Source organism: Lissotriton vulgaris, chromosome 9 (assembly GCF_964263255.1).
Source record: "Lissotriton vulgaris chromosome 9, aLisVul1.2, whole genome shotgun sequence".
Lineage (NCBI taxonomy): Eukaryota > Metazoa > Chordata > Amphibia > Caudata > Salamandridae > Lissotriton > Lissotriton vulgaris.
This window is the reverse complement of record NC_141697.1, coordinates 356385361-356398598: the sequence shown is the minus strand read 5'-3', so window position 1 is coordinate 356398598 and position 13238 is coordinate 356385361. Positions and strand designations below refer to the sequence as shown.

The 13238-nt window shown below is 46.9% G+C and overlaps 1 protein-coding gene across 1 annotated transcript in view; it reads left to right on the top strand.

The window, feature by feature from the left end:
- LOC147690125 (alpha-1-antitrypsin-like) overlaps window positions 1-9347 on the top strand; it is a 95575-nt gene extending 86228 nt beyond the window's left edge. Inside the window, exons 4-5 of the mRNA XM_086937726.1 lie at window positions 7138-7285; window positions 9092-9347. Of these exons, the coding sequence (XP_086793852.1) occupies window positions 7138-7285; window positions 9092-9283 (340 nt within the window). The 3' untranslated portion in view covers window positions 9284-9347. The remainder of the gene's footprint in view (window positions 1-7137; window positions 7286-9091) is intronic.
- The last annotated feature ends 3891 nt before the right edge of the window (window positions 9348-13238 follow it).

Below are 13238 nucleotides of genomic sequence, written 5' to 3'. Positions count from 1 at the left end.
ACATCGCAAGCCACGCGACTATCCCGCATGGACAACATTTTGAGGGTGATCGCCGCCAAGAACGAAGAATTGGAGGCGAGGGGCAGGCGAAACAACGTCCGGATTACGGGAATTCCGGAATCCACGAACACGGGACGTATGGAGTTATATGTCGAACGCCTGCTCATGGCCACAGTGGGAGAGGAGGCTCTCTCCAAACAGTTTATAGTGGAGCGGGCCCATCGTTCCCTTGGACCTCAACCTCAACCAGGCACCCCGCCGAGGCCCATCATAGCACGCCTGCTAAACTACCGTGATCGGGATGCGGCACTGAAAGCAGCGAGGGCGAACCAGAACCTAAATTTTGAAGGAGTGTCCTTCTCCATTTATCCGGACTTTACTCCGCTTGTTCAGGAACAGAGAAGGAAGTTTCTAGCCGTGAAGCGAAAACTCAGAGGCTTGAACATTGACTATGCATTACTTTATCCTGCCAAGCTCCGTGTGACCCACCAAGGCACGCAACACTTTTTCTTGAACCCGCAACAGGTGGAGGAGTACATCAAGACCCTGCCGAAAAGGGACAAGAGAGCTGCACAGGCGGATGGCGGACACGATTCTGATGCGGATTGAACTGGGATCTTCGCTTTCGTCTCTGATGACTCATTGATATGTGCTTTTTTTATTTCTTTCTATGGATTACTGCTCCTGACATTGCCCCCAGGAGTGTAGGGCTGGGTGGTGCTGCAGGCCCTGTAGCATGCCAGGCCCCCACCCCCCCCACGCTGACTCACTCGCCCGGACAAGGACGGTAAGCATGGCGGTAACTGCGGTGAGGAGAGGCGGGGGTGGACGACGGTGCACCTCTAGAACCCCGAATGGGTGTACCCCACTGGACTTGCTTAATGCACTGTTACTGTTGAGTTGTTGCGGGTTTGCTCGGGGAGGGGGGTGGGCACAGGGTACTGGCGAGTTGGGGGCGCTTCAGTGGGTGGGGGTGGGGGGAAGTTCTTCAAAGGGGCAGTTCGTGATGATCTGGTCCTTGTTTTTCACTGCCCTTGACTTGGGCCTGTGGCCCCGAATACTAACTCTGTGGTTGCCGGCTCCTCTCTCTATGTGTCGCTGCTCGAGAGGGGACAACTGGGATGCCTCATGGTTAGCCACATACGGAGGCCTGTTTGCTGAATGGCAACGGTTACGATTTCTAGTGTTGGATGCCTGGGTTTGCACTGGGTTTAAGTTTTCATTTTGTAGTCGAGCGTGTGCACCTATACCTCATCGACCCTCCACCCGTCCTGGGATGGGCTGGTCTACTGTCTTTGATACGGAGGGGGGACTCAGGGACTGCTACTTGTGGTGGCCGGGGTTTCTGTGGGCCGCTGGAGATTTTCACTGTAAGGTCTGTTGGTGCAGTTGGATTGTTCTGTTATATGAAAGAATGTTGAGATGGGGGACACTTGTCTGAATGTTCTTACGTGGAATGTGCGGGGCTTGGGGGATCATCGGAAAAGACGCCATATTCTGGGATATCTGGACAGACATAATGTTCACATAGCATTTCTGCAGGAGACGCACTTTGCACCCCACAAGTTGCCAGCCTTTGGTAGTAGATGGGCCTCGAGTACTGCGTTCTCCTCGTATTCCTCCTATGCCCGTGGTACTGCAATCCTGATTAAAAAGTCGACACCCTTTCACATGGCTGGCACGAAATCGGATGCACAAGGGAGATATTGCCTGCTGTGGGGCAGATTGGGCCGTGTGACGGTCACCCTTGCATGTTGTTATGGCCCCAATGTGGACGACCCGCAGTACTTCGAGACACTCTGGGCTGCTATACTGGAAGCAGGGTCGCAACACATAATATGGGGGGGGGATTTTAATGTTACTGTGAACCCGACCCTGGACCGCTCACACCCGGCCCCACACCACTACACAAAAGGGCGGGAGGTGCTGCGCGCCATCTTGGAGGAGAATCACCTAGTGGATGCTTGGCGAGCACACTGCGGGCCGAGGGGGGAGGGAACGCATTTCACGGCGCAGGCTAGGTCATGGGCCAGGCTTGATTATTTCTTTCTGACCACACACATGTATGCCACTGTCACTGGTGCACGACACCTCCCTAGAACCTATTCGGACCATGCCCCGGTTCTAGTCGCCATGCGCGGAGCTGAGCTAGGCCCTCCTGTTACCGCGTGGCGCATGCAAGCCGCAATGCTGTTAGATGAGGAATTTAGGGAGACGCTGCGCGAGGAATGCTTAGACTTTTTTGCAAGAAATAAGGGGTCTGTGGATGCAGTGGAGACAGTCTGGGATGCCTTCAAAGTCACACTGCGGGGTTTCTGCATTGCAAAGGGCTCGGGTGTGCTTAAAGCTATCCTGAACCGCTTAAAGGCACTAGAAGTAAAACTGAGCCAGGCGGAAGAGACCCTCCGAGCGCGCCCCGCTAGCGACACTCTGGCAGAGATTCGAAATTTGGTTACTGAATATTCCGAGGAAGCTGCACGGGAGGCGAAATTTAGACATAAATACTGGGTGGCACGGAAATACGGAGAAGGAGATAGGCCTGGGAAGGTGTTGGCGGCTACGGTCCGGCTTGCAAGGGCGCCTACAACTATACTGGAGCTGGAGACAGCCGAAGGGCTGTTGCTCCGCGACTCCACACAAATCCTTAACGAGTTCGTGGGCCATTACGATAAGCTGTACACCTCTAAGGGACTGGGGGGCCCGCCTTTGGACGACTACCTCGCGGATGTCGCGCTTGGTTGGCTGAGTGACGCTCAACGGGCGTTTTTGAGTGCTCCGTTTGAGCTTGACGAGGTAAAAGAGGCGATTATGAGTATGCAATCGGGCAAAGCCACAGGCCTAGATGGCATCCCTATTGAATTCTACAAAACATACATTGAATTCATGGCCCCGGTACTGCGGGAGGTCTATGAGGACGCTCTGGAGGTGGGGCATCTCCCCGCATCAATGAGAACTGCGCTGATTATCTCTTTACTCAAGCCCGGGAAATCTGCATCACACTGCGACTCATATAGGCCCCTCTCCTTATTGACGTGTGATGTGAAGATTCTTGCAAAACTCATTGCCACCCGAATTAGCTTACTGCTGCCTAACCTGGTCCTCCCGGATCAGGCGGGCTTTGTCCCAGGGAGGGCTACGTCCCACAATCTACGCACCTTTTTTTCTGTGTACGGTTCTGTGCATGAGGATCTGCCCATGGCGGCCATTTTTTTTGGATGCCACCAAGGCGTTTGATTCCCTGGAGTGGGATTACGTCTTTGGGGTACTACAACGCATGGGATTCCCGGCCATCTTCGTTTCCTGGATAAAACTGCTCTACACGCGGCCCACGGCCAAAGTCCTTATTAATGGGCAGCTCTCCCCCGAATTTGAGATCTCTAGAGGTACGAGGCAGGGGTGCCCCCTATCCCCTCTGCTCTTTGCGATCGCCACGGAACCCCTTGCAGCCAAACTGCGGCAACATTATAAGGATAGCGCACTGCGTTGCTTCCAGCGACAAATACTTATATCCATGTACGCTGACGATATCACGCTGTATGTCCGGCACCCTCGGGACAACCTACACCCCATACTTAGGGAGTTCATTAGATTCGGGACTCTCTCGGGAGTGCAAATAAATTGGACCAAATCGTGCATATTTCCCCTCACGGCGGCCACTCAGGCCTTCCCGTTGGAATATCCGCTCACTTGGACTGAAGGTGATTTTAAGTACTTGGGAGTCCACATTGAGAGGGACCGGGAAGCGCTTATGAGAGCGAACTATGGCACTGCCATTGGTAGGGTTGAAGACCAGGTTGCGAGGTGGGTGTCCCTTCCCCTGTCGATGGCAGGCAGGGCCTCTTTGATTAAAATGGTTGTACTTCCGCAGCTGCTCTACCTGTTTCTTAACATACCTTTCCATCCTGGTGCATACTTTTTTAAGAGACTACGGTCTGCAATGCTAAAATTGGTATGGGGAGGGAAGCAGGCTAGGCTCCAATGGGGGATTCTGGCACGGCCCTATGTGCGGGGAGGGTTCGGTATACCTGATTTTGAGCTATACTTCAGGGCGGCTCAGGCGCACTATGCTTACTTCTGGGTGAGGCAGCCGAGATATATGCCACAACTGGCTGCAGAACACTGGCTGGCGCACCCCACGCCTATCGAGGGAGCTCTGTATGCCGTTATTGAGGGGAGGGATAAGACCCCGAACACTTTGTCTAGCACTATCTCGGCTTGGCTACACATTTGTGCTTCCCTGGGGCTGAAGTTCCTCTACGCTCCATGTATGCCCCTGGCTTATCACCCACAATTGCAGCTGCTGCAGGAAACTGGCTTCCAGCGTTTACTGTCTAAAATCCATGTCCGCACGTGGGGGGATCTATATCATAATGGCGAATTCCGTACGAGGGATCATTTATTTGGGACCATACACCCTACCTCACTAGATGTGTTTTACTATATGCGCTTGCGCCACGGGCTGCAGGCCCTTACACCTGACTTTCCGCATGAGCCACCGATCCTCATACCCCTGCAACACATTCTGCAACTTGCAAATCCATATAAGCTTGTGTCCACGTTGTACAGATTAGTTAGAACACACACTGACTTCACCACACTTCCTGCCAAAGCGAAGTGGGATCAGGAGCTGCCTGCCCCGCTCACCGATCAACAATGGGAATTTAGCTTACTACAGACAGAACGTATCTCATCCAGCAGCAGGTATAGAATTATCCACTACAAATTCGTACATCGCTTGTATTATACCCCGGCTCGATTACACAGATTTGGGCTGCGAGACACTGATAATTGTGATCGGTGCGGGGCCCCTGGAGCTGACTTTTTCCATCTTGCCTGGGAATGTGCCACTGTACGTCAGTATTGGGATCTAGTGTTTCAGGCCCTCTCTACCATGATCAATGCAGCGGTGCCGCCAACTCCTGAGATGGCACTATTGGGTTGGGTCGTACCCCTGCAGGCGGCTCACCGCAAGTATGTCGCGTTAGCTCTGTTGCTAGCCAAGCGGAGGGTGGCCTGTAGATGGGGCAGAGGCAGGGCACCCAAGTTTAAGGAATGGTTACGAGACCTGGTGTATTGTCAGGAACAACTGCACACGTATGCGGAGTTGCTGCCACTCTCATCCAGGCCGACTGATGTCTGGGCTCCGCTGCATTGCTACCTGATAACGGAAGCGCCGAGTGACGATGAGTTGTGAAATGTAATACTGTTCTAGGTGTTATGAGAATGGAGTACTGAACCGCTTTGGACCTGCCTGCATCGTTGTATGCCTTGTGACTGCACTATGCACTTTACCCCCCTTGCTATGTCCCTGACCTGTCCTTGCTGCTTCACTCACCTGTATGCTTTACCCACTCGTGGTCCACCGGGTTGCTGCGGGAGGCTGTTCCCACCCCCCCCCTCCCTCCGAAATCTGCTTGTTTGGGGTGCGCACGCTTCTGACGATGTTGTTTTGTTTGTTTTTATTGTTCTCTTTTTCACCAAAAAAACGACAAAAGTAAGACGCTTTTATATGCTATCTGTGCCTGTGCTGTTACTGATGTTATTTTCTATATATACAGTTCCGCAACGCACTATTGCCTTCTCGCTGATGCTTATTTGTGATTAATGAAATGTGCTATAGCAGCCGGCCTCCGGGTTGTGGCAGTATGCTGTGTATACTTAACGGTACTAAATAAACGTCTTGCACCAAAAAAAAAAAAAAAAAAAAAAAAAAAAAAAATTTTGGGGGTGGTCGTGGGCTATAAGATCTCGTTCATTTGCTGTATAACAAGGGAGTGTTTATAATTGCTCTTTTGCACATGTCTCAAGAAGGAAAGTTAATGATTTACAATGCTATGTAGACAGTAGTCTCAGCTATTTAGATGGATTATTTTTATGACAATTAATTTAAATAAAAAGATTGTTGTTTCTTTAAAAAAGTGTTAAAACTGTTTTAATGGAATTTGCTATTCATATTTCTAATCTATATTGATCAAACAGGCTTTTGAACTAGTTTTTTAAACCATATACATTCTGTGTTGTATGATATGTTCTGTATGATGCTTTTATGACTAACATGTCGAATAAAGCTTGTTTGGATTGGATTGCATTGGAATGCTCTATCTTAAACTCTATGAAATAGCATTGAAAGGCGGCTGTAAAGGTCTCCCTTTGAAAGAATCTATTTGTGCTAAAAAAAGATCATGTATTAAGAAAAACCTGTATCCTTTATCACTCATGGCACTCACCATACCCTTGACATCATCAATGCAATGCACTGGCTAAAAAATTGTCAAAGCACATTTCAGCACACAAAAATTGTGCTGTGGCTTGAATTACAATGTTGATGGAACATTAACTAGGTCATTCATAACAGTGAAGGATTCTCTGCACCAATGACTATGTCATCCGAGTCAACACAATGTTCGCTGCATCACATAGGTGATGTGGTTTGAAGTAAAGTCAGTTACTATTTGACCAGAACGCTGACAGGAAGGGCAGGTGGTCTAAAGCTGTACCGCTAAAAAGATAATAAGGAAATCATTGCAGGAGTACTGTGTTACTTAACCAAAAGTCACTCATCTGTCCAAATCCATCCAACAATCTATCTCGTAGGGGCCACGTGTATCTTTAGTAGATCAGCATAATTTAATTGGAGCATCTGCAGGAGGGGACCACAAAAGACCATAGCGTACCATCTGAGATGTTTGAAAAGCATTTGGTATGACTAGAAATTAGTTATTTAATTTTGTTTCAGTCACTATAAGCTAGTGGGTTTTTGAATGTCAAGTGTTCTAACTCCCTGCTGCCTCTTGAGCTGAAGATTATCCAAAAATGCCTTGCTTTCGGAATGATGTTCATTTCGGGCAGTGCTCGCCTGTTAGAACAAAACTAAACTGGAGGTGTAAACCACCCTAAGGGACATTTACAATCAGGTTCATAAGGATTGTTAGGAATAGTTTGTAAAGTTTTCCTACTGGTAATAAAGATGAGCTGATCTGTTTGCTGCTCAAACATATTCCACAAAATCAACTTTTTCGAATGATATCTAAAATAATATGTATGTTCCGTAAATTAAAGCACATAAAGCTTCTTTCAATTGTGAACTTACTTTTCATGTTCAATAACGCAGTGGTCCTTGTTTGATGTTTTGAACAGCATTGTAAACCTGAATTTACCAAAGTTATCCATCTCATCGACCATTCAGCTAAAAGAGCATCTCATGAAGTTGGGGATTATTGATATCTTCTCAAACAATGCAGATATTTCTGGAATCACAGGAGCGCGAGACCTTAAGGTATCAAAGGTAAGACTTCCAACATTTCCTCAGCATTTAACGAGACCCTCTGTATTTATAAATTGCATCGTCCTCCTAATATTGGAAAGAAACTAGTGTCCTGCAGAGGGTAGGATTCATATGATGAACCAATCTCACAAATGCACAACCATTGGACACGCTGGATACAGTAAAGTAAACAGGGCACTTGGGGCCAGATGTAGGTCACCAAATACCGGTCGGTAACGGCCGATTTCGGCCGTTACCGACCGGTATTTGGTGATTGAGATGTAGGGGGCCTTATATTTACCGATTCGGTATATTTACAGAGTCGGTAAATTTACCGATTCTGTAAATTACCGAATCTGTAAATTTACCGAATCTCAAATTTGTGATGTAGGTGGCACTGAAAACAGTGCCACCGGCCCTTAAGAATTCGTTATTTACCATGAAATACTATGTCATGGTAGATAACGAATTCCTGTGTACATGCACATCTGTGCATGTACACCTGTACAAGGGCATGTATGTGTGCCACATGGCACACAATCAGAATCAGGGGTGCAACAGGGTGTCAAAGTGACACCCTGTCCCCCTTGCAAATGTGGTAATTTTACCGAATCGGTATTTACCAATTCGGTAATTGACATTGATTCCTACATCGGGCCCTTAGTATTCTAATAGAACTGCTGTACTCGAATTGACTGAAAGACATTTGATTGACATTTAGGTAGAGGGCAAACTTGACATATGTGCAAAACCAGAATCTGGGGTTACCACTCATGATACCCTTTTGGGTAAGAATAAATAATATCCAGTGATAGCATGAGCGATAAGGATGCTGTTTGCACCGCACAAACATAGTGCAAACTTGAAATTCTTCCATAAGCACTTGGATGAACTTTTGGCTTGAACTGGGGATAAATCATCCATTCAACAACATCTCAATGTGAGTGGAGCAGATTTTACCATGTAGATTTAAAAGAGAAGTACGAAACTTGCTCATCATTGCCAATCTAAATGTCAAATACTGTGGATATAATATTAGCATTGATTGATTAAAAATTAGTGGATCTGCTTTACGCCCAGCACTGCGGGATCCTTCTGCAAACCAGCAATCGCACATGCCACCACTGAAGCCGCCTGGGTTGTAAACGTTTGCAACAACTATTTCTAGCCTTTTAATAAGAATCCGTAAACCATCCTGTCCCTGGATAGTGGAACTCAGGACCACAAATGGAGATGGAGATCAAGGGCCATTTAAACGATATGAGAACAGTTCAGTAAATACCAATATCACAGGAGATGGCAATTCAAGTCCTCAGTGTTACAGCACTATTCCAAGTTTGCCCCCTGAGGAAAGGGGAATAACCCCGGAAGGCAATGTTTACACACCGATTGCCATGGTTTTCTACATTGCGCTGCTTCCCATGTGCATTTGGCACATCTAGGACATGTGTTCTGGGGCAATTGGAATTGGTGTGGTCCACAAACCTTGTATCCCCAATTTGGCTAGTAACACCTGTCAGGATTTACTAGGCACTCGTAACTAGGATTTACTAGGCACTGGTAACTAGCACCTTGGCGAAACGTGATTCAGAGTCCACGCAAGCGAAGAGACACAAAGGTAGTGCTCACAAGCTAGATGGTGTGGGAGAGAAAAATAGTCAACTAAGAAGATAGTAGAGAACATTCCACGCATTTCACAAGTTACTTAAGATCTGATCCCATTTGCAGAGCAAGACATTTTTGGAACTGAAACGTAGGTACTATTTAGACATTTATTCTAGTCAAAAGAATAATGTTTTTCTTCTTTCTCTTTTTTTTATCTTCCAGGCTCTCCACAAGGCCGTTCTCAGTGTCGATGAAAAGGGCACAGAAGCAGCAGGGGCCACTGCAGTTGAACTGATCCCGCTCTCGTTTGTCTTTCCCACTGCATTCAATAGGCCCTTCCTGTTGTTGATTTATGATCATATGACAAAGAGCATCCTTTTCATGGGAAAAATTTGCAACCCTGCACTTGCATAACTGCCAAATCTCTATCACTGTTAATGGCTGAGGACGTGCTAAATAAAATCCAATTTCATATTCAGTATTCTCTCCTTTGAATTTAAACTTTGATGAAAGGATCTCGGCGCTCAAATTTCACCTTTTCTCCTCTGTTTCTCCATCTTTAGCTTTTTAGTGGCTTACGTTAATCTACGAGGAACTGGTGAAGTGTGCAAATAAGCTCAGAATATGATTATGTTCTTCATATTAAACTCCAAAACTGAACAAATCCTATTAATAGTCTTTATGATCCTATAGTTATGACCCCGGCATGCAAGTTTACATGTTTATTATTAAAAGATAATGACAAGTAATCTTTACAATGTAAATGAATACACAACGGGAATCAGAAATGCACAAGTGATATTAGTTATATTAAAGCATTGAAATGTTGAGATCTCCATTGAAAACAGTGGAGTGCCTGATGGTCAATAATGACTGGTGCAGAACATCATCAACAGCATTCCAATCTTTGTCTTTCTGTTTCTCCTTTTTTAACATTCTACCCTACAGAAGGAATGTTCTATTAGGCTTATAACCCTTCTGCCATAGGCTACACCGGTTGTCACTGGCCCTCTCTTTTCTTATATGTCTACAACAGAGGCTTATAACTCAGATTCAGAGCCTTTAACAATCAGTATAGACCGCAACTGCTGGCTAAACTGCTATAGTAAAGGACCCTACTATCGATCCTTACATGTAATCAAATATAAAACCCAGTTTATAGGGATTACAAGGGAAGTGGATATTGCTATCTGCTTTCCCCAATGAGGTATTTTCTTCAGTTATTCTACAACTGTTTGGAGGGTTATATAATCTTCATGTAGCTTTCTTCTCATAACTGGTTATATCTACCAGTAACTGCCACCTTGTTAAGAGAAGAAAGCTACACAGAGAGGAGCTAAAACTCTGAACAGGTGTAAAATGCCTGCAGAAAACACCTCACTGCAGAAAGGAGAAGCAAGGACACTACCAAGGTACAGAGGCGACTCGCACAGGTAATGCTGTGGGCGGTGAGGCAGGGCTGGGTGGGGGGTAGTGGAGTGTGGCATATGACAGGAAAGTGAGGAGTAAATAAATAAATAAATAAAAGCACTTATTTTGCGCTTGCAGCAAGATGGTCACTGTACAGGTGCTCCTCCAGTGAGCTCCGGGTTGGGGGTTACCAAATTGGTTGATATCCCTGTTTAACCTTGCCATCCGTCACCCTGGTGCCACCACTACTCTCGCACAGCAGTCCAGAGGCTGCCGTATATCGCTTATAGGTTCTACTCACCTTCTATGTGACCAATGACCATCGCACTGCAGGGCTGGCCACTTGTGTAACCTTGCGGATACATCGCCTCATCTGACTGCCTGGATGACCTAAGTTGAGGGCTCTGAGCGTTTGAATCCCGTGGGGAATTTTTCTTGTTTTCCTGTTCTTTGGCTGATGGCTTTGGAAGAACCAAGGACCTGGTGAGTGCTCCTCCTACTGCAGGCCACACACTGCCTTGGTCGGCCATGTTTGTTTCCTGCCTGGGGGGTCGGCTTTGGGACCTGAGACGAGACACTGGGTAACGGCTGGGACACCTGGTTTCGAGCCATGTCCCGTGCTCATTTGTTCACCACCTTGCTGCTTTCATCCCTGCTGAGGGGAGGCCTGCCATCCTTCTCTCTCTTTGATCCTCTGCTACCACGCTGTTTTTAGGCCGCTGGCCTTGGATAATCTGATGACCTGGTGAGTGCTCTACAAACCAAAGGCCTCACACAGCCTTGGTCGGCTGCACTTGTTTTCCTGCAAGGAGATTGGCTCCTAAGTCTGAGACGAGATGCTTAGTAACGGCTGGGACACTTGGGAAGAGCCACGTCCAGTGCTAGTAGTTGCCACGTGCTGCCTCAACCCCTACGAGGGGAGGCCTTCCGTCCGTCTCATCCCTGAAGCGGCTGTGCTCCTCCACCAGGGGCTACTACCTCCATCTGTTTGGTGGTTTTTCTTTTCCATCTTTTGGGACCCTGATTTATGGAGCTTCATTTCATTCCCCTGTGCTTCACCGCCTTTCTTCCGGCCCGGTGAGGGTTATTTGCTCTCCCATGGCTGCCCTGACCCTTTTCATCCCACAGAGTCCCTCCCCCACGTCGACACCTGCTTTCTCTCACCACATTTGCTTGCTCTGGGGTCCCATGTTCCTTATTACCTCATTGTTGTTTTTCTCTGCCTGAGGTGGAGTGTGAGGTTCCTTTTTTACTTCATTGTTGTTTTCCTAGTCTCTGCCAGAGCCCTATTTCCCCTATCTCCTGCCCCACTTTCAATTGGGACATTTTTACCCCCCTCCATTTTGTATTACCACTCAATCCTCTCAATTCATGCTGACTTTGCAAGATGGTGACCCAATTTCCTCTATTCGACAAGAACAAATAAAAATAAACAAAGGACTCTCATCTGCCGAAACAGAGGTAGGACTGACTTATCTATGCTGCATTAAGGACTACTACTTTTGGATCAAGGTCTTCCTTCACCTTACTTGGGGGGGAAATCCCTTTTATTGATGTTGATCTTTTTATCTGCCCTCCATTTAATTTTGAACTCCTTTTCTGTTGTAAATGTTTTTATGCATTGCCTTGTTTACTTGACCTGTTCCTATACTTGTGGTGCTGACCACCTTTTTTTCTGATATTTTTACTATACCTGAACACTCCCTTGCATAATCCCCTTCCTCAATCTCCATCCTTCTAATTATGTTGTCCCGGTTCTCAATATTGTTGTTCTTTTTTGTGGCTATTTTTAATTGGTAATTTTATTTTCACTTAACACCCCTCTTACCTCCCTACACTGGACTCTTCTCACTCTCTTTTATCTACCCACAAGAATTCACTACCCTTAGCTTATATTTCCATATCATCCTTCCTTTTTCCACCGCCCTGTCCCATTGTGACCGCTATTTGAATTGTGTATTTTATTTTCACATATCACCCCTCCTATCTCCCTACACTGGACTCTCCTCACTCCCTTTATCTACCAACGGGAATTAACTCCTCGTATCTGTTTTTTCTATATCCTCCTTCCTTTTTCCTTCCCCCGTCCCACTGTGCCTCTGACCATGTCCTCCTCCAATCCCACCATCATTCCTCCTGATCCTGCTCTCTCCAGACATGGCCCCAACAAATGGATCATCTTATACCCGTCTAATCTTTCCCAAAGCGCCAAGAAAAATTTCATACATAAATTATTGATACGTCAGCCTGAAACGCTAATGATTGATACCTACCACAGCCTGTCCTCTCCAATGAAAACAAACTTTATTTTCTACTCCAAACACACTACTAGATAGAAAAACACATTCCTTCTCCACCTTCTCATCACTAAATCAAGCAAAATTCTGTACGGATTCAAACTATCACCAACCCCATCCCTAGCCTTTTATGGCGAAATTGACATTTCCATATTAGGAACCGGCAACATTCTTATTCAAGCATCTACTACCACCGCAACATTTTCGACAACCATTTCAGAACCTTGTCCCGTCTGTACCCTTCTGTAACCCAAATGCCTGATGCCCATTTATCGTCTCCCTCCACCCCGATTCTGGCCCTCCTTCCCCTACCCTTCCCAACCTCGCTCCCTGTCTCTGATGAGGACCTACACCCCTGAAGAGGACCCTCCTCCCCTATCCCCCAAGGCTGTTTGATCCTTCCCCTACACATACCATTGTCTGCACTCCTCCTGCCCCTATCATCTAATCCGACGTTCCCCCTAAATCTTATCCTATTCTCTTGCTCCTCCCCGGGACTCCCCCTGCACTCTCCTCTTTGTCTAATCCTTCATCCCCTCCTCCTACCCCTACCACCTTATCTGACTCTCCCCTTAACTCACTACCTACTCTTTTACCCCCTCTGAGGACGCCCTCTGCACTCTCCGCTATGTCTCATTCTCCAACTTCTCATCTTACCATTG